The sequence below is a fragment of the Mustela putorius genome, unplaced genomic scaffold (assembly GCF_011764305.1).
Source record: "Mustela putorius furo isolate JIRA1106 unplaced genomic scaffold, ASM1176430v1.1 tig00004039_pilon_pilon_pilon, whole genome shotgun sequence".
Taxonomy (NCBI): Eukaryota; Metazoa; Chordata; class Mammalia; order Carnivora; family Mustelidae; genus Mustela; species Mustela putorius.
Genome location: NW_025422174.1, coordinates 233,364 through 260,447, shown reverse-complemented (window position 1 = coordinate 260,447; position 27,084 = coordinate 233,364). Strand labels below are relative to the sequence as shown.

The 27,084-nt window shown below is 42.2% G+C and overlaps 1 protein-coding gene across 6 annotated transcripts in view; it reads left to right on the top strand.

Annotated features, from left to right (window-relative positions):
• Nucleotides 1–20,521, top strand: part of ITGAM (integrin subunit alpha M) — a 44,280-nt gene extending 23,759 nt beyond the window's left edge. For 3 of the 6 annotated variants that reach the window (XM_045072501.1, XM_045072500.1, XM_045072497.1), the window contains 19 exons: nt 210–352; nt 6,346–6,486; nt 6,580–6,789; nt 10,111–10,241; nt 10,336–10,499; nt 12,155–12,309; nt 12,406–12,537; nt 12,723–12,796; nt 13,027–13,168; nt 13,264–13,386; nt 15,384–15,463; nt 15,732–15,815; nt 16,162–16,237; nt 16,772–16,879; nt 17,083–17,166; nt 17,320–17,433; nt 17,520–17,621; nt 18,042–18,152; nt 18,867–19,947. In XM_045072501.1, coding sequence (XP_044928436.1) covers nt 210–352; nt 6,346–6,486; nt 6,580–6,789; nt 10,111–10,241; nt 10,336–10,499; nt 12,155–12,309; nt 12,406–12,537; nt 12,723–12,796; nt 13,027–13,168; nt 13,264–13,386; nt 15,384–15,463; nt 15,732–15,815; nt 16,162–16,237; nt 16,772–16,879; nt 17,083–17,166; nt 17,320–17,433; nt 17,520–17,621; nt 18,042–18,152; nt 18,867–18,938 — 2,246 coding nt within the window. In that variant the 3' untranslated portion in view covers nt 18,939–19,947. Of the gene's footprint in view, nt 1–209; nt 353–6,345; nt 6,487–6,579; nt 6,790–10,110; nt 10,242–10,335; nt 10,500–12,154; nt 12,310–12,405; nt 12,538–12,722; nt 12,797–13,026; nt 13,169–13,263; nt 13,387–15,383; nt 15,464–15,731; nt 15,816–16,161; nt 16,238–16,771; nt 16,880–17,082; nt 17,167–17,319; nt 17,434–17,519; nt 17,622–18,041; nt 18,153–18,866; nt 19,948–19,978; nt 20,104–20,329 lie in introns of those variants that run through there. The other 3 variants (XR_006604477.1, XM_045072499.1, XM_045072498.1) reach the window with 3 other exon arrangements.
• The last annotated feature ends 6,563 nt before the right edge of the window (nt 20,522–27,084 follow it).

Genomic DNA, 27,084 nt, shown 5'->3' with positions numbered 1-27,084 from the left:
TCTTTTTGGACCCTTGGAATAACTGTAAGGACAGAAATTTCAAAATTTCAATTTAATTATGTTAAGAAAGGGGAATATAGTGCAGGGTCCAGTTATCCCAACCTACTAAGCATGGGGCTACTGCATTGCCCCTACTTAAGGGATAGGTCTCTCAGAGGGAGCAGGGTCTGTGAAGGAAACACTTACCTTCTCCAGATCACCATCTTCAGGTTATGCTGCTGAAGTCATCTTGAGGAGCAGGGTACAAAACCTGGTTCTTGGTGCACCTCGATATCAGCACACTGGCCTGGTGGTGATGTTCAGAGAGAGTGCTGGTACCTGGGAGAGCAGTGGTGTTATCAAGGGCAGCCAGGTAAGTGCAGAGCACTTCCCTAATACTCTTTGAACTTCCCCATGATCCAGCAACTATGGGGTCAGACAGGTCACCTCAGAGGAGGAGTTCAGACATACTCCAGCTAAGCCCCTGCTCAGTGCCTGAGCAGCCCTAGGGGTTTGAATTTTTGAGTATCACTCCTGCAAAAGCAGTGTGATTTCATCTTATGTGGAGTATCTTATGTGGTATGAGAGGCAAAAATTTCTAGTTCCAATTATCCTTGCAAATTCCTGAAATAGTACTGTGCTCATGACGCTGTGTCTGTAGTTCTGTGTGTATTCCTTTAATTTTCATCACTGGTTCACCGGTAATTAATGCATCATATGTGGATGAAACCAATTTAGTCTGTTTTTCATAATTCTTTGCGATTACTCAAATTCTTCAAATGGTCTTTTCATAGGTTTTATCCACACAAGTTGACTGTTGATGGCATAAGTGCCTGACACATACAAGGGGTGGGGTGGGGGAGAATGTGTAGGGAATTCCAGGAAGCCGACTGTGGGTGTGATGCTACTTCTCTGTTCTGTGTGTGTAGTCCGAGATCACATGGAGAAGGATAGCTAGTGAACTCTTTCACCACACACAGGTATTACACATGCAAATTCTAGTCAGCGGTGATAAATACTTAAACTGGGACAGTCTGGGTGTTATGAGAGCAAATGGGAGGGGCGTCCACACAGGAGTATTGGGGAAGGTTTCCTGGAGAAAGTGATAGTTCAGGGGAGGAACTAGAGAAGTGAAGAATGGGGAAATAAAGCACCGAAGAAGGGAGAGAGCAAGAGAGAGCTCAGGGTGTGCATGTTGGGGTTGGGGGGTGTGGGTGAACACACTGGGAGCAAGGGCAAGAAAAAGATCAATCTCAGATCTATCCACTCCCTCCATTTCTACTGAAATCAGCCTGGTCCAGGCCATCATCATGTTTCCTGTGGACCTAGCTGTAGCCTTGCTGGTCTCTCATAGGCTCGTGTTGTCTCCCTCTAATCCATAGAGGGAGGGTGACCTTTCCAAATGAGAAACTGTTTATATCAATCTGCAGTTTAAAACTCTTTGTTGACTACAGAGCAATATTTAATAAAATTTTAAGTCTATACAAATAGTACTTATAAAAAGGATAATACATCATGATCAAATGTGGTTTATCCAGGAATGCAAGGCTTGTTCAGTAGTGCTGAGAAATGGGCAAGCTGATTCTAAAATTCATATGGACATGCAAAGGGCACAGAATAGCCAAAATAATCTTGAAAGAGAAGAATTTCCAATTTCAAAACTTACTGCCGATCTACAGTAATTAAGATGGTGTGGTACCAGCAAAAGGATAGGCCTACAGATCAATGGAATGGAACTGACAGTCCCGAAATAAATCTATATGTCTGCAATCAATTGATTTTTGACAAAGGTACCAAGTTCATTTAATGGGGAAAAGTAATCTTTCAACAAATGGTTCTGGACATTTGGATATCCCCTGCCTCATGATATACAAAAATTAACTCAAAATAGATAAAAACCCAAAGGCAAGAAATAAAGCTATAAACCTCTTAGGAGGAATCACATTAATTTTTGTAAACTTAGATTTGGCAGTGATCTTTTTCCACTTTTCTGGATTTAAAAAAATTTAAAATCAATTAATTAACATAGAGTGTATTATTAGTTTCAGGGGTTAGTTTCTCTGCTGAGCAGAGAGTCTGGTCCTCCCTCTCCCTCTGCCCCCCCATCTACTCATGCTCTCTCTCTCTCTCTAATTAATAAATAAACAAAACCTTAAAAAAGTCCAGCTAACATCACACTAAAAAATAGAACTTTTACCCCCTAAAATTGGAAATAAAACAAGAATATTCACTTTCATAAAGAAAGGATGAAAAAGAACAGAACAAAAAAGGAAAAGAATATAAAATAAAATAAAATAAGATGAAACCAGAGGGAGATAAACCACAAATGACTCTTTTTAAATTTTTTAAAATTTTATTTTAATTTTTCAGTGTTCAGTGTGAACAAAGATTCACTGTTTATGCACCACCCCCAGTGCTCCATGTGATCCGCGCCCTCCATAACACCCAGCACAGGCTCACCCGTCCTCCACCCTCTCTCTCCCAAAGCCCTCAGTTTGTCTCTCAGAGTCCACAGTCTCTCATGCTTTGTCTCCCCTCCGATTTCCCCCAATTCACTTTTCCTTTCCTTTTCCTAATGTTCTCCATGTTATTCCTTATGCTCTGCAAGTGAAACCATAGGATAATTGACTGTCTTTGCTAGACTGATTTCACTCAGAATAATCTCCAGTCCCATCCACGTTGATACAAAAGTTGGGTGGGTATTCATCCTTTCTGATGGCTCCGTAATATTCCATTGTATATATGGACCACATCTTCTTTATCCATTCGTCTGTTGAAGGGCATCTTCACTCTTTCCACAGTTTGGCGATTGTGGCCAGTGATGCTATGAACATTGGGGTACAGATGGCCCTTCTTTTCACTACATCTGTATCTTTGGGGTAAATACCCAGTAGTGCAATTGCAGGGTCATAGGGTAGCTCTATTTTTAAATTTTTGAGGAATCTCCACACTGTTTTCCAAAGTGGCTGCACCAACTTGCATTCCCACCAACAGTGTAAGAGGATTCCCCTTATGGAGACATGTCTTGAAGTTGCTGTGGCTGATGTCGAAGAGGTTACTGCCTATGTTCTCCTCTAGGATTTTGATGGATTCCTGTCTCATGTTGAAGTCTTTCATTCATTTTGAGTTACTTTGTTTATGGTGTAAGAGAATGGTCGAGTTTCATTCTTCCATACATAGCTGTCCAGTGAAGACATACAAATAGCTAGGAGATACATGAAAAAATTTTCATCATTAGCCATCAGGGAAAATCAAATCAAAACCACATTGAGATACCACCTGACACCAGTTAGAATGGCAAAGATAAACAATGAAGGAAACAACATGTGTTGGAGAGGATGTGGAGAAAGGGGAACCCTCTTACACTGTTGGTGGGAATGCAAGTTGATGCAGCACTTCAGAAAACAGTGTGGAAACAATCTGAGGGGTTTGAAGTGGTGGGGGGTGGGGGGTTGGGGTACCAGGTGGTGGGTATTATAGAGGGCACGGATTGCATGGAGCACTGGGTGTGGTGAAAAAATAATGAATACTGTTTTTCTGAAAATTAATTAATTAATTAATTAAAAATTAAAAAAATCTAAACACAGAGATGTAAAATAGCTGTCTTGCTAATTGCACTGAGTATATAATTCAAAATAATAAATTGTAAAATTAGAGCAACAACAACAACAAAAAAGAAAACAGTGTGGAGATTCCTTAAGAAATTCAAAATAGAGCTACCCTATAACCCTGCAATTGCACTACTGGGTATTTACCTCAAAGATACAGATGTTGAGAAAAGAAGGGCCATCTGTACCCCAATGTTCATAGCAGTAATGGCCACGGTCGCCAAACTGTGGAAAGAGTGAAGATGCCCTTCAATAGACAAAAGGATAAAGATGTGGTCCATATATACAATGGGATATTACACCTCCATCAGAAAGGACAAACACCCAACTTTTCTATCAGCATGAATGGGGCTGGAGATTATGCTGAGTGAAATAAGTCAAACAGAGAGAGTCAATTATCATACGGTTTCACTTGTGGAGCATAAGGAATGACATGGAGGATATTAGGAGAAGGAAAGGAAAAGTGAATTGGGGGAAATTGGAGGGGAAGACAAGGCACGAGAGACTGTGGACTCTGAGAAACAAACTGAGCAATTTAGAGGGGGAGGGGAATGGGGGTTGGGTGAACCTGGTGGTGGGTGTTATGGAGGGCACGTATTGCATGGAGCACTGGGTGTTGTACATAAACAATGAATCTCGGAACACTGCATCAAAATTTATGATTCATTTTATGGTGACTAACATAACATAATTAAAAAAAAGAAAGATACATTTAAGAGAATGAACAGATAAGCTACAGATTGGGAGAAAATATTTGCCAATTTTCCTTCTTTTTTAAATTATGTAGCTGACAAAAGACTTATATCCAGAATATATAAAAGATTCTCAAAAACTCAACACTAAGAAATTAAACAATCCAATTAAGAAGAAAGCTAAGTTTTTTTTTTTTTTTTTTTTTTTTTTTTAGTATATGTGCTGCCAAAGTGAGCACAAGCTAAATATTTTTTTAAAGATTTTATTTATTCGTCAGAGAGTAAGAGAGAGCACAAGCAGGGGAAGCAGAAAGGGAAGGGGGAGAAGCAGGCTCCCCACGGAGCAAGGAACCTGACGTGGAGCTTGATCCCAGGACCCTGGGATCATGATCTGAGCGGAAGGCAGACGCTTAACTGACTGAGCCACCCAGGCATCCCAGTAAGCTAAATATTTTAACAGACACTTCACCAAAGAAGATACAGAGATGGCAAGTAAGCACATGAAAACATCCTCCATGTCATTAATCATTACAAAAAGGCAAATTAGAATGACTATTAGATACTATCACATAGCTATGAGAATGATTAACAGAAGGTAGTAAACTGGCAATATCAAGTCGTGGCAAGGATGTGCAACAACTAAAATCCTCATACATTTCTGCCTGAATGAAAAATGGCATGCCTACTTCGGAAACAATTTGTCAGTGTCTTACAAAGTTTAATATGCTGTTACCATACTGGCAATCTCACTTTGAGGTATTTACTTAGGAAAAACAATAACAGATGTTCACATGAAAACCTGTATGTGAATGCTTCCAGTGGCTCTATTCATAATTGCTAAAAACGAGAAACAGTCCAAGTGTCACTCAACTGGGGAATGAATAAACAAACTGTGGTACATCCATATAATGGAATATCAGAAATATTGGAAATAAAAAGGAATGGACTACTTATATATGTAACAACCTGACTGAATCCTAAATGCATTACTCTGGGTGAAAAGGAGCCAGACATGAAAGGCTACATACAATTCCATTCATACAACATTTTGGAAAAGGAATAACTTTAGGGACAGAAAGCAGATCAGTGGTTGCCAGGGTTGGTGTTGGAGAGAGAGGTTGTTTACATTAGAACATGGAATATTTTGGGAGTGATGAAACTTGTATCTTGATCATTGGTGGTGGTTACATTACTTCATGCATTTGTCAAGACTTAAAAAACTGTACTAAAGAGGCTGAATTTTATTGTATATAAATTACTCCCTAATCAACTTGACCTTAAAGACAAAAAAATCCTACTGACTTTAGGTGAAAGCTTTAAATGCCTTTATTGGGCAATGAGTGAGGCCTTCATCAATGGTGTGTGGTGCAGAAATCAGATTGTATTGACTCATGTCTTGACATCTCTGGCACTTTTCCTTCCTGGAACTTGCCCCACTTTGAAATTGCTAAATACATCTCCCTGTTTGTCTCCTGCTCCATGGAGAGCCCTGGAAAGCACTGTGTTTCCACGACTCAGTCTCATGCTCAGCAAAGAGCAAAACTTCGTAAATGAATGAACAAATGAGTGAACGAATGAATGACTAAATGGATGAGTCTTGTGGGTAAATTCTACAGATTGAACATATTTTTGTTTTTTGGAAACATACTTTAAAAATTATTTTAAAAGATAGACAATACTGCTCAATACCATGCAAAAAAAATTCCTGCAGGAAGTTATTTTTAACTTAAGCCAGTTGATTCCTTATTAGCCAGACGGTCAACATTGAAGATATTCTGTATTCTCTCCTAGGCTTTTCTGTGTAGTTTCCAATTCAACTTCTTCCTTGCTGTACTAATCATCTCCCTGGCACACCATTGTTGGTCAATACTCAGCCTCTTCGCATCACCTCTCTAATATTTTCCTCTAGCTGGCAGTGCATTCAAATGAGAATTTGAATCATAAAGAAAATAACATCTGCTTCTAAGTCCTTTCCCTAGCTGGTATGATTTTTCCCTCACAGGGAGAAAACACTCACACATTGATTTTGGTGGCAAGAGATGTGATCCTGGGCTCATCTCTTTCAGATTGGCTCCTACTTTGGGTCCTCCCTCTGCTCTGTGGATATTGACAAAGATGGCAACTCGGACCTGGTCCTCATCGGGGCCCCCCATTACTATGAGCAGACAAGGGGAGGCCAGGTGTCTGTGTGCCCCTTGCCTCGGGGGGTAAGTGGCTCCTGGAGCCTGGGCTGGGTGTGACCTGGGTGTGGAGTTGAGGAGTTGCCTGGGTTGGGACTTGACATTCTTTTTATTCAACAGAGGGCTAAGTGGCAGTGTGGGGCTATTCTCCGCGGGGAGCTGGGCCATCCCTGGGGCCGCTTTGGGGCAGCCATGACGGTGCTGGGGGATGTGAATGGGGACAAGCTGACGGACGTGGCCATCGGGGCCCCAGGAGAGCAGGAGAACGAGGGTGCTGTCTACGTCTTTCATGGAACCTCAGGACTGGGCATCAGTCTGTCCCATAGCCAGGTAAGGTCGGGTCACTGTCCCCATCATGTCAGTAGCCTCTTTGTTGATCTGTTCCTTTCTCATTCAGCATCCCCATGGCTGCCAGATCAATTCTCCCAATACTACTATTCAGAAACTTTAAAAGTAATAACACATTTTATGGAAATTCTTGCCACAACTATAGGAGGCGCATGGGACATCACCACTCCCACTTTATAGATTAGATGAGGAGATTAAAGCTCAGAGGTTGTACCTGACCAGCTGGAAGTGTTGGGATGTAGGCATTGTTTTCTTCTGAATCTCAGTCAATCTTGGTAGGGAGACCAATAGTCCTGTTTTGCTCAGATCTGTCCTAGTTTTAGTACTGAAAGTAAGAAGGATCTTGCTCTTAGTTTAATGCTGCTCTTGCTTTCTTGATGTTATTAATTTTTGAACAAGGTGTTCTGCACTTTTATTTATTTATTTATTTTTGGTACTGGATCCTGCAAATTATGTAGCCCATCTTGGTAGTTGGCCACTTGAAATTTTGGTTGCCACAACTGGTTTCCTCTCTGAAATACCTCCCTGTTACCTGCTAGATGGAGTCCACTATGTAGAGGGACTCCCACAGTCTGGTTCCTTCCCGTCACCACCATCACACCCACTGCGCTTCCACCCTTGGGTCTCTGGCTTTTTTCCAGCTTCACATTTTTCTTAAGTGTTTTTCCTTCCAGTCCCTCCATAGCACCTGCCAGATCTCTCATGCCAGAGGTTCAATCTTGTCAACATAATGAAATAACCTGAAGGATTTAAAAAAACACAGATGCTTAGGCCCTGCTAGTATGGGTTCTAATTTAATTAGTCTGGAGTTGGTGCCCCAGCTATCAATAGAAATTTCCAGCATCTTATTTAGAAAATTTTCAAATTTACAGCAAAGTTGAAGGAACTGTATAACGAACACCCATATATTTACAACCTAGAATCTACAGTTAACATTGACCACTTATGTTATCACACATCCATTTTTTAAAATTTCTTTTTTTTCTGTTTTCTGTTTTTATTTATTTTTTTTTTCATTTTATTTTCAGCATAACAGTATCATTATTTTTTCCCCACACCCAGTGCTCCATGCAATCCGTGCCCTCCACAATACCCACCACCTGGTACCCCGACCTCCCACCCCCCGCCCCTTCAAAACCCCTCAGATTGTTTTTTTTAAATTTATTTTTTATTTTCAGCATAACAGTATTCATTATTTTTGCACAACACCCAGTGCTCAGATTGTTTTTCAGAGTCCACAGTCTCTCCTGGTTCACCTCCCCTTCCAATTTCCCTCAACTCCATTCTTTGATTCACTCTATTTCTATCCATCCATGAGTCTATCCTGTTTTTTAATGCATTTCCAAGTAAGTTACAATGCCCTTAACTACTTAAGTACTTAACTAGAATTCACTACTTAGAATATCTAGTTGGATATTCTAGTTAAATATATCTAGTCAGAATATCAGTAATTAGAATTCAATATTTACTGACTGTTGTTTTTAAGATAACATTTATAGATAGGAGATGCACAAATCCTTTGCCATTCAATGATTTTGACAAATGCATACATCTGTGTAACCCACATTCCTATCAAGATATAGAACATAATTACCACTCCAGGAAGTTCTCTCCTGCCACTATCCAGTCAGTTTCTGACACGGCTCTATTAGAAAGGAAACCACTGTTCTGATTATTTTCCACCATAGATTAGTTTTACTCATTCTAGAACTTCATATAAATAGAATAGTATATACCATGTAGGCTCCAGCATTTTATTTATTTATTAAAAGTTTTATATCTTTATTATTTTATTGGGTCTTTAAAATTTTATTTAAATTATAGTTAGTTAACATATAGTGCAATATTGGTCTCAGGAATAGAATTCAGTGATTCATCACTTACATGCTAAACCCACTCTAGTATTTTAAAGGTGTTTGTTAGTTGCTGCCAGGGCTAAGAACCACTGCCTTTCTTCTCTCTGCATCATGGAGCCTCTTTCCACCATTGTGTGACTCTTATAATTAGGCCTTTTTTCACTCACACCTGCTGCTTCTCTGTGTATCTGGGGTATGAAGGCTCTAGTTTTACTTTATCTTCAAAAAAAGATCATTCTGTCCTTTTCTGCTGTTCTACTTATCCTATCCTGTTCCACTGTTTGTGTTTTGTCTCGCTTTTTTTCTATGGTTAGGGAGGAGGGTGGTTAGTGTTAGGATAAGTAAGCATGCTGTGGCCTTCCCAGCTACTTAATTTTACATTATGCTTAATTACAAAACAAAACTTCCTCCCAATAGAATACCATAAATTTTTCTCAAAAAACTTCGAGGCATAATGTGCATCCAGTAAACACACCCATCTTAAGTGATGAGTTTTTACGTGTCCGTGAAGTTGCGTAAGCACCGTCTAGACTAAGATTTGGCACATTCCCAGGAACTCATCCTTCCTCATCCTTCGATTCAGTTGAGAAAATCACTTTTTAAAAAACTGAGGTAAAATATACATGACATAAAATTTACCATCTTAACCACTTTTCAGGTGTGCAATTCAGTGGTATTAAATGCATGACAAAAATCACTTTTAAAATTTCCTTTAAATTTATTTGGCTGTTATTTGTAGAGTGTTTTTTTAAAATTTAAATTTAGTTAGTTGACATATACTTCATCGCTAGTTCAATGATTCATCAGTTGCACCTTCCACCCAGTGCTCATCACACGCCCTCTTTAATGTTGCACATAGATTAAAGAGTGAAAATTATTCTTAAAGTATCATTATGAAAAATAACAATCACCACACTCACACAGTAACTTCCTCTTTATTTTCTCTTCTCCTGAAACTTCTTGCAGCTCTTTCAGTGATTCTCCCTAATTTTCAATGACATGATTTTGTTGCTGCTTCATTATTGTTTTAACATTGACTTCCCATTGTGGGAGGTGAAGACTGACCTTGCTTTCAGAAAGCTTGCCACCTCTGACCTTTTGCCCTCTTGCTCCACTCCTTAGATGAGAATTTTGGTAAGATCAGTATTCAGTGTTTGCATTATCCTGACTATGTGAAAAGATTCAGCTTAGTCAAATAGCATGCTGTGTCATGTCTTTCCTGTAAAACTTTGTTTTTCTTGGAAAACCTGGGTAATTGATAGAAATTTTGGTTGTCATCTCAAGGCTGTGGTCTAAAGCTGAATAATTCCTTAATTTCCTTGAGAAGCTGTAGGAGATGTGACCAAAGTGGAGCCCAGACAATACGTCCTGGGGTCACTCTGGGCAATTGAATCACACACTTTCCTATTCTTTCCCACTCCCTTTCTCTCCCCCTTTCTACCCTCAGAGGATTCAAGGCTCCCAGGTCTCCCCCAGGCTCCAGTATTTTGGTCAGTCACTAAGTGGGGGCCAGGACCTCACAATGGATGGACTGGTAGACCTGGCTATAGGGGCCCAGGGCCATGTGATGCTGCTCAGGTGAGAACTTCTTTTAGAGCACACCCAATATCTTCTCTTTAAGAAATGGCTTTATTGCCTGAAGGCCCCTGATGGCCCTCTGGTGTCCCTATAGATCCCAGCCTGTGCTGCGTCTTGAGGTGACCATGGAGTTCACACCCAAGGAAGTGGCAAGAAATGTGTTTGAATGTCATGAAAAGGTGGAGAAAGGCCAGACTGCTGGAGAGGTCAGAGTTTGCCTCCATGTTCGCAAGAACACACGGGACCGACTAAGAGCAGGTGAGGCTGGGTAGGTAAGTCTGAAAGGGTTAAATGACTAGAGACATTGATGGGTGGACCACTCCAGTCCTCCCAGCCTTCTGTCAGTTTAGAGCAAACTTCCAGACAGGTTTTGGCAGGCTTTTATAAGCTTGGCTGGAGTGACAAGGCACTTCTCTGGCTGGGTGGAGAGCCCCAGCAAACCCCACCAAAAAGTGAGTATGCAGTACTCCCTTACTCTCTCAGTTCTCCAGAGAAGCAATGGCCCCACACCTGTGAACTAACCAGGATTTTTTTCAAGCTCAAGAGATGACTCATTTAAATGGGAGTTTGGGTTGATGAAGCTAGACACAAATTCACAAAACATTCAAACATGCATTTTTTCACAACTGACTTGACTTTCTCTTTATCTCTATTCTGAAAAAGTAGCACTGTGCTTGGTATGGAGGAATTGTAACGGTGGTACTAGGGAGAAATGGGAAGGAAATAAAATTAGGTTTCTAGCAGTAATCTTACAGGGCTGAGGAGATAGCAGTCAGTTTCGGGCAGCCAGCATGGCAAGACACTGAGAGCAAAATGTTGGAGAGTAGAGAATTGCATAGAAGTGCAGTATGAATTCCTCTCAAGTCATTGGCTGAATTCTTAAGCCATGTATGTCTAGGTCAGGACTCTAAGAAACTCAGTAGAAGATAGCAGCTAAGGAGTTGAGTAGAAGTTGAACTCTCCAGTGCTGAGGAGACAGAAATGTGAGAGAGAGATTGGTAAGCAACTTGGTCTTTCTATTGGAACAATGTCTATTCAGACCAGCAACCAAGAGAAACAGTAGATAATAGAAATAGACTGATAGGTGATTCAGGAATTAGTTATTAGGAATTTAAAAATAACTACAGTGACTATCTTCAAGAAAAAAGAGGAAGTGGTGAAGTTTAGAAAAGACCTGGAATTCATAAAATAGATTAAAATGGAAATATAGCACTGAAAAATACAGAGACTGAAATTAAGAGCTCAATAAATACATTTAATAGGTTAGAAGCAGTATAGAGAATTGGTGAACTGGAAAATAAATCAACTGAAAATATTTCAATTAACACATGGAGAGAAAAAAGGATGAAAAATACCGAGAGAAATCACAAGGCATATGGAACACAGTGAAAATTTAATAAATATATAATTGGAATTCCAAACAGAAGAAAGAGAGAGAATAAGAAGCAACAAAATAGTGGTAACACATTTTCTAAAACTATGAAAGACATCAAGATTCTCTGCCAAATCAAAGAAGGATAAATATACAGGAAACCATACCATAGTATATGATACCGATGTATAAGACATTATAGATTGTACCATACCAAAGCACAAACTTCTGAAGACCAAAGTAAAGAAAAAAGTTGAGAGTTTCCAGGAAAATATACTTAATATTTTAGGATGTAACAGAATAACTGCCATTTATTGAGCACTTGCTATGTAGCAGGCATTGTGCTAAATGCTTTATGGACACTATTTCATTTAATTTTCACCATGAAGAAGGTACAATTATTATTCTCAAATTAAAAATAAGGAATGGAGATTCAAAGAGGTCATATATGGTTGGAGAGCAATAGATATGAACCTCAAACACATGCTTGTTTGACTCCAAAGCTGGCCTCCTCACCACCATGCTGCCCTGCCCCCCTCAGGAGAGATCCAGAGCATCGTTACATATGACCTGGCTCTGGACCCAAGTCTCCCACATCCCCGAGTTGTCTTTGATGAGACAAAGAACAGCACACGCAGACAGACAAGGATTTTGACGCTGAATCAAGAATGTGAAAGCCTAAAGCTACTGTTAGTGGTGAGCAAGAGATGGCCACACTTCTGGGTCCTTCAAGCATGGGGTGGGCTTGGGAAGCTGAGGAAGGCAGACTCTTAAACCCCTGTTATCTCTCAGTATTGTGTAGAGGACTCAGTGACCCCCATCATCCTGCACTTCAACTTCTCTCTGGTGGGGAAGCCTTTGCCCTCATTCAAGAACCTCCAGCCATTGCTGGCTGTGGATGCTCAGAGACACTTCACAGCTTTGGTGAGTCCTCAACTTGTGGTCCTGCAGGAGCATGGAAGGGACCAGAGGCCAAGATCACTGAAGCACATTTTATTTCATTTCACGTAATTTTATTTCAATAATTGGTTTTATTGTTTCATTTCACATCATTTCATTCTTTCCTTCCATCATATTCTCTCTCTCTCTCTCTCTTTTTTTTTTGGTAGTTTCCCTTTGAGCAGAATTGTGGCAGTGACGGCATCTGCCATGATGACCTCAGCATCACCTTCACTTTTATGGGGTGAGTTTCTTTTCCTCACTGCTACCTGCAAATCTGCACCACAACCTGGTGCTTTGTTCTTCTCCAGGCCTGTAAGGGAGCCTGGCACAGAGCAGCTGCTTCAGAGGTGTTTGTGTGGCTGCCCCATCCCCTGTCTTCTCTCTCCAAGCATCTGTGCCTCCTTCCCACCAGGGCAGACTTGCCACATGGAAGCCCTCAGCATCTCATGGCCTGGCTTATTCTTCCCACAGCCTGGATGCCCTGGTGGTGGGTGGTCTCCGAGACGTCAACGTGACACTGACTGTGAGAAACCAGGGTGAGGACTCCTACAGAACTCAGGTCACCATCTTCTACCCACCTGGCTTGTCCTATCGGAGGGTGTCGTTGGCCCAGGTAACCAAATCCTTGTCAGGCTCTGTTTGACTTTATTCTCCCTGTCTCTCCAGTGGGTGCTTGACATCGCTACCTCTGTCTCCCTTGCCTTCCAGAAGCAGCTCTCATGGAGACGCTGGCGCCTGATTTGTGAGTCTGAGGACTCCACCAATGGGCCTGAAGGCTTGAAGAACAGCAGCTGCGGCATAAACTACCCCATCTTCCCAAACTCCTCAGAGGTCAGGCTGCTGTCCTCCTGTCTTTTTCTCTTTTGTTTTCTCCTGAATTCTTCTCTCTCTCTTCTTGGCTCTTATTTTGAAAGATAGTTTTATTGAGATATAATTGAATTCACCCATTTCAGGCACACAGTTCAATGGCTTTTAGTTAATACAGAGTTAATACATTCATCGCCATGATCGATTTTAGAATTTTTTTTTACCTCAAGAAAATACCCTGCTCTCCTTAGCCATAAGCTCCAGTCCTGTCATTTCTCCAAGCTCTAGGCAGCCAGTAATTTGTTTTCTGCGTCTAGATTCACCTATCCTGGACATTTCGTGTAAATGGGTTTGTACAGTATGTGGCCATGTTTTCAAGGATCATCCATGTTTGCCGCATGTATCAATACTTCATTTCTTTTTACTGCTGGATAGCAGTCTGATATATGGATGCACCACATTTTTAAAAATTTCTTTTCAGCGTAACAGTATTCATTGTTTATGCACCACACCCAGTGCTCCGTGCAATCCGTGCCCTCTCCAATACCCACCACCTGGCTCCCCCAACCTCCCACCCCCCACCCCTTCAAAACCCTCAGGTTGTTTTTCAGAGTCCATAGTCTCTCATGGTTCACCTCCCCTTCCAATTTCCCCCAACTCCCTTCTCCTCTCCATCTCCCCATGTCCTCCATGCTATTTGTTATGCTCCACAAATAACTGAAACCCTATGATAACGGACTCTCTCTGCTTGACTTATTTCACTCAGCATCATCTCTTCCAGTCCCGTCCATGTTGCTACAAAATTGGGTATTCATCCTTCCTGATGGAGGCATAATACTCCATAGTGTATATGGATGCACCACATTTTAAAAATTAACATGTACTGTATTATTTGTTTCAGGGGTACAGGTCTGTGAATCAGCAGTCTTACACAATTCACAGCACTCACCATTGCACAGACCCTCCCCAGTGTCCATCACCCAGCCGCCCTATCCCTCCCCGCTGCCAGCAGCCCTCAGTTTGTTTCCTGAGATTAAGAATCTTTTAGGTTTTCTCCCTTCCTGGTCCATCTTGTTTCACTTTTCCCTCCCTTCCCCCCACGAACCCCCACTCCTGCCTCTCAAATTCCTCATATCAGAGAGATCATATGATGATTGTCTTTCTCTGATTGACTTATTTTGCTTAGCATAATACCCTCTAGTTCCAACCATGTCATTGAAAAAGGCAAGATTTCATTTTTTCCCCAAGCGATTTGTTTTTCTTTTTTTTCTTTAATTTTTAAAATATACATGTATATATGTATACATGAGTATATATGTAAATACATGTATATACATATGTATATATACATATACAGATACATACATGAATAATATATTTATATATGTAAATACACCTATTCATATATGTATAGATACATATATATGAATACTATGCAGCCATCAAAAAATGAAATCATGGAGGACATGGGGAGTTAGAGAGGAGAAGGGAGTTGGGGTAAGTTGGAAGGGGAGGTGAATCATGAGAGACTGTGGACTCTGAAAAACAATCTGAGGAGTTTGAAGGGGCGGGGGTGGGAGGTTGGGGAACCAGGTGGTGGGTATTATAGAGGGCATGGATTGCATGGAGCACTGGGTGTGGTGAAAAAATAATGAATACTGTTATGCTGAAAATAAATAAAAAAATGAAATCTTTCTGGAATATCTATCTATCTATAGATATATATATGGAGATATATATGAATGGATACATATGGATATATATATATCTATATATATGTGTGCGTATATATATATATATCCATATCTTTTTTTATCCATTCATCTGTTGATAGACATCTAGGTTCTTTCCATAGTTTGGCTATTGTGGACATTGCTGTTACAAACATGAATCTTTAGGGTAAATACCCAGTAGTGCAATTGCTGGGCGATGCACCACATTTTATTATTCATTCTTTAGTTGATAGACATTTGGGTTGTTTCTTCTAGTCTTTTCACTGTCTCTCTTTTCTCTAACTCCAGGTCACTTTTACTATCACATTTGGCGTGGAATCTGATGCTTCCTTGGGAAACAGACTACTCCTCAAGGCCAATGTGACCAGGTGTGCTGAGTCAGCTTCCCCACTTTGAGGTCCCAAACCCCTCCCCAGTGTGGACCACTGCCCTCTCTCCCCACTGGTTCTCCCTTCAGCTCATTCATTCACTCATTCGTTCAGTAAATACCAGCTGAGCGCCCACCATGCAACAGGCTCTGTACTCAGTGCTGCTGGTGCGACAGCATGGATAAGACGTGTGTGGTTCCTGCCCTTACAGAGATTATAAATTCGTGAAAAAGATAGATATACAAGAAAGCTCTCTGTTTCCCTTCAGTGATAACAACACGACTAGGACCAACAAAACTGAATTCCAGCTGGAGCTGCCTGTGAAATACACTGTCTTCGTGGTAGTCACCAGGTGCTGGCTTCTAGGGCTTTAGCCCTGCCTTTACCACTGGGCCAAACATGGCCCATTGTGTATTTGTGTGTGCGTGTGTGCGTGTGTGTGTGTGTGTGTGTGTCTAGCATCTGTGAGCATGGGTGTGTATTTGTGCATGTGGGTGTGCATGTGTCTGCATGGCCCAAGCTAGTACATTCTGTGTGTCTGACGTGTCTGGCCCCCTATACACCATCCCACTGGCACTGTCTCAGGGCAGCCTTACCCTTATGTCTGTTTATTCCCTAACACACTTAGCCCAAGACCTCCTCTTAGGACACATGTAAAGTCCTGACACCTCCTTTTACTTTCTTCTTTCTCCCATCAGCCATGAGGTCTCCACTAAATATCTCAGCTTCACAGCTGCAGAGAAGACCAGCCGCATTATAGAGCACAAGTATGAGGTGGGTAGCTGAGAAGGAAGCCAGGGAGGGAAATCAATGGGATGGGGCGTGATAATGGGAAATAATGACGGGAGGCACGCATCAGTGCTTACTACGTGCTGGGCTCTGTTGCAGGCTCACTTTCATTCTGTGCACACCCAGGACTGCGTGCGCATGCGTACACACACACACACACACACACACACACACACACCCCTCATTTTATCATTACAATGATTCTTTGAATCAGGGACTGTCATTATCTCCAGTTCGTAGATGGAACAAATGAGGCTCAGAGAGGGTAACAGAACACAGCCATGGTCTCACCGCTAGTAGTGGAAGAGCCACTACTTAGTACCAGCCTGTCTGGCTTTCAAATGTGTGTTTAACCCCTACCGTCTTCTGACTCCCAGAAAGCATCAGGAGGCAGGCTGCTCGGGACTGCGAGGCCTTATTAGGTGTACGGGGTGTCAGGAGTCGGGAGGCCGACTCTGGGTGCTGGTGGGAGCAGAAAGGCAGAGTGCTGATATCCACCGCCCTCCGCCCACTGTGCAGTTCAACAACTTGGGGCAAAGGAGCCTCCCCATCAGCGTGGTCTTCTGGGTGCCTACCAAGCTGAACCAGGTCACTGTGTGGGACAACCCTCAAGTCACCTTTTCCAAGGTAAGTCTAGCTGGGCTTGAGGAGTGACCCAACTCCTACCACCACAGCCCTGGTCTTTCCTAAAATCTCTGGTTTTTTTTGGTTGTTGTTGGATTTTGGAGCCATTTTGACCCTCTCCTGGACCTTGGCCATTTCAGTCTCCTTGATGGTGGACCCATGAGCCCTCATTTTCTGTCCTTCTCACAGTGTCTCTCTTTCCTTAGAACCTTTCCAGCACTTGTCACAGCAAGGAGTGGGAACCCCCTCTTTCTGATTTCCTGGTGGAGCTTAAGAAGACTCCAGTTGTGGTGAGAATAACCCTAACCCAGCTTTAGGGACACGTGCAGACTCAGCACTGTTCCTTTATTAGTGCTGAGTACCACCTGCCAACAGTGTGGACTGGGTGCATGGATATTTTCTGTATCCAGCTTAGTCATTCCTGCCCTCTGCTCTCTCCCCAGAACTGTTCCATCGCTGTCTGCCAGAGAATCCAGTGTGACATCCTGACCTTTGGCATCCAGGAAAAGCTCAATATCACCCTCCAAGGCAACCTCTCATTTGACTGGTATATCAAGGTACGTGAGGGCCAAGGCTCAGCTGGGCACAGACACGATACTCCAGGGGGCCCACAGGTCCAACGTCCATCCTTTCTCTCCCATAGACTTCAACACACTACCTTCAGGTTGTGAGCACAGCAGAGGTCTTGTTTAATGATTCGGAGTTTGCCATGCTTCCAGGACAGGAGGCATTTCTGAGGGCTCAGGTATTTTCCTCTGACCCAGAGGGACTATGGGAGGCAGGAGGGGAGGCTGGGCTTGGGGCAATCTCTAGGTAAAGCGATAGAGTGAGACAAGGGAGGAGGAGTGTGGGGGCGCCCGGGCGGCTCAGTGGGTTGAGCCTCTGCCTTCGGCTTGGGTCATGATCCCAGGGTCCTGGGATGGAGCCCCACATCGGGCTCTCTGCTCGGCAGAAACCTGCTTCCTCCTCTCTCTCTGCCTGCTGCGCTGTTTACTTGTGACGTCTCTCTCTCTCTGTCAAATAAAGAAATAAAATCTTTAAAAAAAAAGGAGGAGTGAGGGTCCAGGGAGGGGCTAGTCATTGGGTTCAGGGAGTGCACAAGTTCTGACGGGGGAACCCCTAGAAATCTGAAGTTCATCATTACCCCTCTCTCCCTCTGCCACAGACAGAAACCAAAGTGGAGCCAACTGAAGTGCACAACCCTTTACCACTTATAGTGGGCAGTTCAGTGGGGGGGTTCGTGCTTCTGGCCCTCATCACCGCTGGACTGTACAAGGTATTCCCTTTTCCTGTCTGCTCCCCTCTCCCGCACTGCTTCTTACTCAGCAGCTCGTTACTGGCTTTGACTCCCACCAAGTCACAGAGTCTGTTTCTTCAGCTATAAAATGAGTGTCAGTACCATTTTGTGAAGGTAATTGGGTATTAACCCAATATACGTAGTACACTTAGAATGGTCCCTGGTATAGAATGACCACTATAAAGGTATTGATTTTGAGGAAGTGGTGATGCGACATGGGGGCTTAAGTGGGTAGGAGAAGAATCAATGAAACAAGATGGGACCGGGAGGGAGACAAACCATAAGTGACTCTTAATCTCACAAAACAAACTGAGGGCTGCTGGGGGGAGGGGGTTTGGGAGAGGGGGGTGGGGTTATGGACATTGGGGAGGGTATGTGCTTTGGTGAGTGCTGTGAAGTGTGTAAACCTGGTGATTCACAGACCTGTACCCCTGGGGATAAAAATACATGTTTATAAAAAATTTTAAAAAAAAGGTATGAATTTCCCCTTCTCCTTCTGTATTTTATTTCTTTTCTATCTTTCCTGTCTCTAGCGTTAATGCCTCTCTTTCCCTGCCCCATTTCCCCCAGGTCTTTAGAGTCTGCCACATTTTTCTTTGTGCCTCCTGATCTCTGTCCCCCTCCTGGTTTGCATGGCCTTCACCACTTCCCTGGCTTTGCTGGTCATTACTCCCTTTGTCTCTGCCTCCGCAGCTTGGCTTCTTCAAGCGGCAGTACAAGGACATGATGAGTGAAGCTGGTCCCAGTGCTGCCCAGGCCCAGTAGCAGCTCCTTCCCCATCGAGTGGCCTCTCCTGCAAGAAGTAAGACATTGGTTAGACCTACAGTGCAGGTCCTCAGGCTGTTGGACAGATTCATGTATTAGGGGAGTGGGGTGGTAGCAACTCATTCAGGAAAGAACAGCTTGGACTTCCATTCATGTGTGTCTATGTTTGTTCAAGTGTGTGTACAAGCATATGCATGAGTTGTATGCATGACTCCGATGTCTCTTGGAAGGGGATGAGTGCTTTCAGTACAACCTCTCAGGAAGAAGGGAATTGCTTGAGATTCCTTACATGTGGGTGAAGGGACCATTGGACCTTCCTTCTGACAGAGGTGATGGCAGCTTTTGTGGGTGAACATAAAGGGAAATGCAACAGATTCTCTTCAGGAAGAGAGACCTTTCATCGGCAAGGACATAGAGCTGCGGGAGCCTGTTCGGTTGGGTGGAGACCACACTGGAAGAATCATGGTGGAGTCAGGGTCTGGTCAGCCACCAGGAGCCTGTCCACCCATTCCACACTTGAGCTATATAAGGTCCAAGGAGCAGCAGTGGTGCACCTCCCTTTATCTATGCATTTACTTACTATTTTAATGTTATTTTTATTTTTTGGATAGATAAACCCATCTGTTAAAAAAATCAAAAGATGTGCAAGCATTTGTGGTGAAGTTTTCCTTCATTCTGGTCCCCACAGCCTTTCAGGTCCCTCCTAAGGGGCTGTCAAGGTTGTGTGTATTTTGGGGTCTCCTTCACAAAGATTCTAGGCATATGCAAACACATACACAAATACAAGCTTTTTACACAAATTATAACATGTTATTTATACTGTTCTGCATCTTGCTTTATTCATTAATATAGCTCAGATGTTTTATATCGATACATAAAGCATTTTTTCATTCTTTTATACAGCTGCATAGTGTCCCTTTGTGTGGGTGGGTCATAATGTATTTAACCGGTTTCCTTTTGATATTCCCAACCTCTAGCAAATAAAAACATGGTGAATTAATAAATTGAATATGTTACTTTTGCATATGTATAATTTATAGGTTATGTTCTCAGAAGTTTGAGTTCTCCCAGAAGTAAACCCAAGATAATAATTTGAGTGACACTGAAAAACAACCTGAGGGTTTTGAAGGGGTAGGTGGTGGGAGGTTGGGGGAACCAGGGAGTGGGTATTGGGGAGGGCACGGATTGCACGGAGCACTGGGTGTGGTGCAAGAACAATGAATACTGTTACTCTGAAAAGAAATTAAAAAATGTAAAAAAAAAAAAAAAGAAATTAAAAAAAAAAGAATTTGAGTGAAAGAAGTTTATTTAAGAGTGTCCCTAAGAGATGGGGAGGGATGTGAGCTGGGAAGGAAAGTATATTTAAGAGACACCACCGTGTATCCCTGCAGAGTCACCTCATTGGGAGTTCTGGGAGACAGTAGAATGCAAACCTCAGCATTGTTCCACTTGAAGACAGAAGGAACTGGAGTATGTCTATGGTTGGCCCTTGAACAATGCTGGGATTAGGGGCACTGATCCCTCATGCCATTGGAAATCCATGTATTTGACTCTCTAAGAACCTAATTACTAAGCCTTACTGATAACATAAACAGACACCTAATTTGCATATTGTGTGTATTATGTATTCTTATAGTAAAACTCAAGAAAAGAAAATGTCATTAAAAAATCATAAGGATAGGGGCACCTGGGTGGCTCAGTGGGTTAAGCCTTTGCCTTCGGCTCAGGTCATGATCTCAGGGTCCTGGGATTGAGCCCTGCATGGGGCTCTCTGCTCAGCAGGGAGCCTGCTTCCCCTTCTCTACTTGCCTGTCTCTCAGCCTACTTGTGGTCTCTCTCATTCAGTCAAATAAATAAATAAAATCTTAAAAAAAAAAAGAAAATCATAAGGAGAGAGGGGGCAAGATGGCAGAGAAGTAGAAGGCACTGTTTCAACCGGTCCCCTAAAGTGAGCTGAATATCTACCAAAGCACTCTGATCACCCATGAAATCAGCCTGAGATTAGAATTATACACTTCTGGATCTCTATGGGGGCAGAAGACTCCAGTGGACAGATAAAGCAGAGTGGGAATATCGGACTGATATCGGAAGATAAACAAAAGGGGGAGGGAGCCACCAGAAGCAACCCATTGGAAAGTAATACCCAATACAAGAATGCTGTGTGATTGTGATGAAGTTCTAGAACCTAGGTGAGGTTTGGTGGGCTGAGGTCCGGAGCCGATGACCAAGAAAGAATTCTTGAGACGTCTTTGGTGCAAAATGGTAGTTTATTAAAGCACAGGGACAGGACCCGTGGGCAGGCAGAGATGCGGCCGCCCCGGGTTGTGAGGGGTGGTTGGTTATATACACAGGAGTTGGGTAGGTGAGGACAAAGGGGTATTCAGAAGGGATATTGGGGCAAAGAATACTATCAGGATATTGAAGGCTTAGTTACTATCAAGTAAAGACAATTGAGAGTCTCCTGGTGGAATGTTACATTCCTGCCATCAAGCATCCTTGTTAATGAGATTTAGGTTTAGAAGAAATTTAACTTTATTTACTTTTCCTTCTCCCTCCACCTCCTTCGGTTTTTATGGAGGGGAGGGTGACATTAGGCTTGAGAAACTGAGTTCTTTGTCTTTGGAATTTGGGCTATTGATAAGGTAACTTCTTGGTTTGTAAATCTCAAGGACATTTGCAAACCAAGGGAGACTCCTGTCTTGTAGAATTGTGATCTGAGCAAGTTAACTATTTATCATTTTTATGGCAGTCAGGGGTGCCTGAGGAATGCTACACCTATGGAGGGGAGCGGATGGAAGGGGGGGGTGCAAGGCGCCAGCTCTTGCTTTGTCCTCAGCCAGCCTCCTGCTCCCTCATCATTCCCCCCTGAACAATTTTGACCCTTAAATCTTTAAGGTGGCTGAAGGTGGAAGGTCTCATCTTCTGTAACTTCTTCATGCTGAATAGGGGCGTAGAGCTGTCCCTACCTACTGGGGTCAATATTGATCAGTGGAGGAATGTATAGGGGAGTTACGAAAGGCGGAGGCAGCCGAATCCAGCGCTGACAGTGAAGGAGTGTCTTTGCGCGTGGTAAGGATCATCTGTCGTGGTGAAGTCATTGCAGCAATGGAGTCTCGGCACCAAGTAGAGAAACATGGAACAAAGCAACATACTAAGGTTAATAAGGCGATAAGAATAAGAAGCCCGAAAAGGAGATTCGGCCATAGCCCTCCTTCAAACCAAGAACTTAACCATTCACTGAGAGAGAGAGAAGGATCTTGTAGGGCCTTAATCTGGGTATTCATGTCTTTTATTAGTCCTGTGACATTTTTGTGATAGTCTGGAATGTACACACAACATTCTGTCTTGATAATTGCACATGTGCCACCCTGTGCTGCTGTCAGGACATCTAAGGCCATCCTATTCTGTAGGACTGCCTGGCGTATTTGTGACACTTCAGTATTAAGTAGGGAGATGCTGTTCAGTGAGTCATTGAGTGCCTTTGTAGTATATTTATTAAGGGCTTCTACATGCCACATGACATCCTCTAGTCCCGCAGATGGAACAAAAATGGATGCTAAGTGATCATACCATTTAAAAACAGATCGTGTCCATCTTTGTTTCAAGTTGGGGAGATTAGCTGGAGTTGTAATGGTTTTAGTAATGCGCCCATGGATCCAGGCAAATCCTAAAGTACAGCGACCTATCCACCCTGGAGGAAGCCAGGGCCACAGGTTGGTTCCACATATCCAGTGGGTTCCGTTTAGAGCTGGCCATCTAATGCCAGGTCGCCTTACCCAATCAGTAGCAAAACATTCAGTAGCCTGGAGTACTATTATTTGGGAACACATTTCTAATGATAGCCATCCTCGATACTGTGTGTTATTTGTCCAAGTGTCACTCGTATGATTTCTTTGTTCCCAGCATAAAATTGCCTTTTGACTGAGCCGTCCAATCGTGAGTGTGAGCCACAGATATGTATCCCAGATTTGATATATGCCATCCTTAGTATAGCGATAAGGAGGGTTTTGGAACTTAGGCCCATATTTGATTAGGGAGTTAAGGCTTGACAGCAATCTCCTTTCCTTCCAAATAGCTCCATGGGCATGTAGTACCAGGAAAGCATATTTGGAGTCAGTATAAATGTTAATTCTTAGACTTTGGCAATTGCAAAGTGCTAGTGAGCACTATGGCACACCTAGCTTTTCTTATTTTTTTCTATGAAAACTACTGTCATCAGAAAACCAACTGTTATTCATATTTTTAACAGGGACATCTTAAATCTGGACAAATAGAGTAAGCAAGATCAATAACCTTTTTGCTCTATAGAGAAAGAAGTACAGTGGTCAGGTTCAGGCATACGGGTAACTAGGTTTAAAGTTTGACAAGTTTTAAGTATTATTTCTGGCTTATCTGTTAGTGTAGCCCAGTATTTAATAAGTTGGCCTCCATCGTCCATTGGTGGCCTTTGCCTTCTAAGACAAATCTGGACCTGATGTGAAGTCATTACAGTCAGGGACTGTCCCATAGTGAGCTTTGAGGCTCTTTTATGAGGGCTGTTCTAGGTTTTGCTAAAGCATCTATTTGCAATTGCACCTCAACGGAGGTGGCCTCTAGGATAAATATGACAAAGGGGTGAAACCAATAAGACGACCTTTGAGTGGTCCAGCCTTAACAATATCCTGATTACAGAGGATCATTGTCAAGTGGGAGAAAACTTGTCAAGAGATAAGGGGAGCACCCCATGAATCATCCAATCCACTCATAAAGAAAGTGGGGTCATCCATTATCTCCACAAGTCCATAGTTAATCCTATGGAGTGTGATAGGTTGGCTTTTAGGCATTTCATTATCCCAGCCACACATAAGGTGTTAGTTAAGTTATACCATTGCAGGGGAATCAATCCCTTTTTTCCAGTTGTTTAATCATGTGCTGTGGGGTCTGCTAATATCCCCCACAAAATAATAAGATTGACTAAAGAAGCTATTGTGCAATTTCTCTGAAGTTTACCTCAAATTGTTTAGCTTAGGTAAACAAGCATTTAAAGACAATCAAATCTAGAATTTAATATCCATGAAGGTGTGTTACCGAAACATAATTTTTCTCTCTAAAGTAACCCTCATTTCCAGTGATAGCCAAATCAGGACTAATTCACTTGTGACACAGGTCCAGTTTTAACAAACTTGGCCTAATTATTTACATAAGCTCAGCAAGAACAGTGACTGTGATCAAATAGATCTTTTAGAATCTGCTTTGCTGGAACTTTGTATAAGGAATCTCTAGGTTGAACTTTTAGTAGCCTCTCCGGGCCAGAAGCCAAGCCACATACTTGCCATCAGGCATGCCTGCAATACCTGTTAATTTGGGCGAATGCCTCTTCTGAGTCTCCGCACCTACCAAAGAGTGACATTCTTTACTCACCTGGTGAGGCTGCTGGGAACTCTGTAAGCAAGGTATCAATCAGGCCAACAGTCCCAAGGGGCTTTATGGCTCCAGGTTTCATAAAGTCAACCTTAGTTCCTTTAAAGCTGTCTGGTCATATCTGAGTCTATGCATGTCTTTCTCAAATATGATATTCCAGCCAAAAAGCCTTGGTAAAATAACCCGTGTTTCCAATTGTGTCCTGTTACAAGGAGAACAGATTCTTATTGAACTTATGCAAATGACTGATTGCCATGGAAGAAAGAATACTTAACTGAGACCTTTTGGTTTCAGAGGGTTCAGATAAAGAGAAAAGGTGAATGCTTTGAGCACTTTTACAAATGAGCACTTTTACATCTCTATAAGTTACAGATAACTAGGAGGGAGTATCCCTAGTCTGTAAGAGCAAACAGTAGAGAGAACCAGCAATGTTTAAAGTAAGACAAAACATTAACAGACACAACACTACAATCTTTTAGTTAATTTAGTCCCATGCTACTAATTCTGGTGAATGCGGCTTTAGTCAGTTTTGGAAAATTCTTACCCATTTCAGTTTTAGGATTTTCAAGCATATCAAATATCTATATTTGTCCTGAAAGTCCTTTATAGGAATCTCCTTGAAGATAATTTTACAAGAGAATTAAAACAATTATAAATGACAAAAATTCAGAGTGGGTATGGTTAGAGCTAAAGAGACACGGGAGTTTACAATTTAGCTGCAAGGAAATCAGGTTATTTCTGTGATACATAACATTTCCATAATTACAGTATCAAGCGGTGATCTCTCTCAAAACATTAAAAACTTTAGGAAGTGTGTAGAATCTCTAGAATAGTTATAGCATTTTCCCAAATGTAATCCAAGGTTTGTCACTGGTTCAGTAGTACTTCATGAGCAACTTCACATACCAAGGAAAAGCCTGAGTTAAAGAGATTTACAATTTAAATCTTGTCAACATTTGCTAAAATCTTAGAAAGTGTTGAAGCACATGCCTAAATATAATTAGGGATGTTAAACACCTGATAAAACAAAGCATAGAAACTGGTTTTTCTGGCCAGGCAAAGAGAAAACCATTTACATTTTCTTAACAGCAGATCAATTGATCTAAGAAAACATTGTCCTTTTGAACAGAGAATTTCAGTCTTGTACCAATGTACCTTTAAAACCCATTCATTTCAATCTTCGTTCATTCTTGACTATAGCTAAAATTCCTTTTCTGAAGATTTCCCTTCACAAACCTTCTACAACTTTCCTTTGCATTCAGGTTTTGTCCCAAGCCATTTCCTTCTAAACAACCATCTCATTTAGGACAAAATTACCTTCCTTTACCTTCAACAAAATGTATTCCCATTCCTTAAGTCTTTCTTACATATCTCCTACTTTCCTACATACAGTTTCCCTTTATTTCCATCAGTCTTAGTTACACTAAGCAGAACTTTGTATTCTTAGAAACACCTTTAGTTATTAACCAATTGTGAACTGTTACAACAGAATTCTTCAGGTGGCAATTTATGAATCAGTTAAGTGGCAAACAAGTTTACCAACAGATTTAAATACTCTTAGTTTCTTTGCAGTAATGATGAGGGAGCAGGAGGCTGGCTGAGGACACAGCAAAAGCTGGCGCCTTGCACCCCCTCTTCTCCCGCTCCCCTCCATATGTGTGGCATTCCTCAGGCACCCCTGACTGCCATAAAACGATAAATAGTTAACTTGCAGGGATCGCAATCCTGCAGAACAGGAATCTCCCTTGCTCTACAAGATGTCCTAGAGACCTAAACAGGGAGGTTACCTTATCAATAGCACAAATTTCCAGAGGCAAATAACTCTTGGTTCCTGAAGCCCTAATGTCCCCCTCCCACCATAAACTGGAGGAGACTGGGGTAGAAGGGAATGTAAATGATAGCCGGATCATAATGCCCCACCAAGAATCTCCCAATTATCTTGATGTTAATGCCTGACCTAAAGACGACATTGATCAGGCCATAAGGGCAAAGACTGCCCCCCCCCCGCACCTTGTAGGCCCTCCCTAACATGTGAGAACTCTGTTGAAATCCCCCATTCCTTCACCACCTCCCCCCCAACCGTGGGGTATATAACATGCCCACCTTCATAACCCGGGGCGGCAGCAGCTCTTCCTGCCCACGGGTCCTGTCCCCGTGCTTTAATAAACCACCATTTTGCACCAATGACGTCTTAAGAATTCTTTCTTTAGTCGTCGGCTCCGAACCTCCTCACCCCACCGAACCTGACTTAGGTTCTGGGACTTCATCAGTAAGAAGTCAAAAAGCACAAACCTACATCCAGTAATTAACAACTTAGCATTTTATCCTGTTTGGTTAAGATACAGGTGTCCACAATTTAATTCCATTTGTCATCCAAGCAAAACTTTAAAACTTTCAGGTTACCAAAGACTTTGAAAGCTACTTCAGCAATTACCCATTAGAACTTTGAGATAGACAATTAACCATCAGTTTAGTCATTTCTTTGCTAACAAATTTTAATAACACAAGCTTATTTAACCTTCAGTAAACTTTGATAGAATAAAGCTTCACATTTACTGCTGTTAACTTCAAAGATGCATCTATCTTAATTAAACCGACAAACTTAACTTAGTTCCAATACTGATTTACGTTCCACCTGGGCCCACTCCACTTTGCATGTTTACCTGAGACATGCGTGGGAAGATCTGGAGTGGGGAGTGTTAGGTCCAGGGGTGCTCTTCTTGCTCCTTTACAGTGGAGAGAGAAG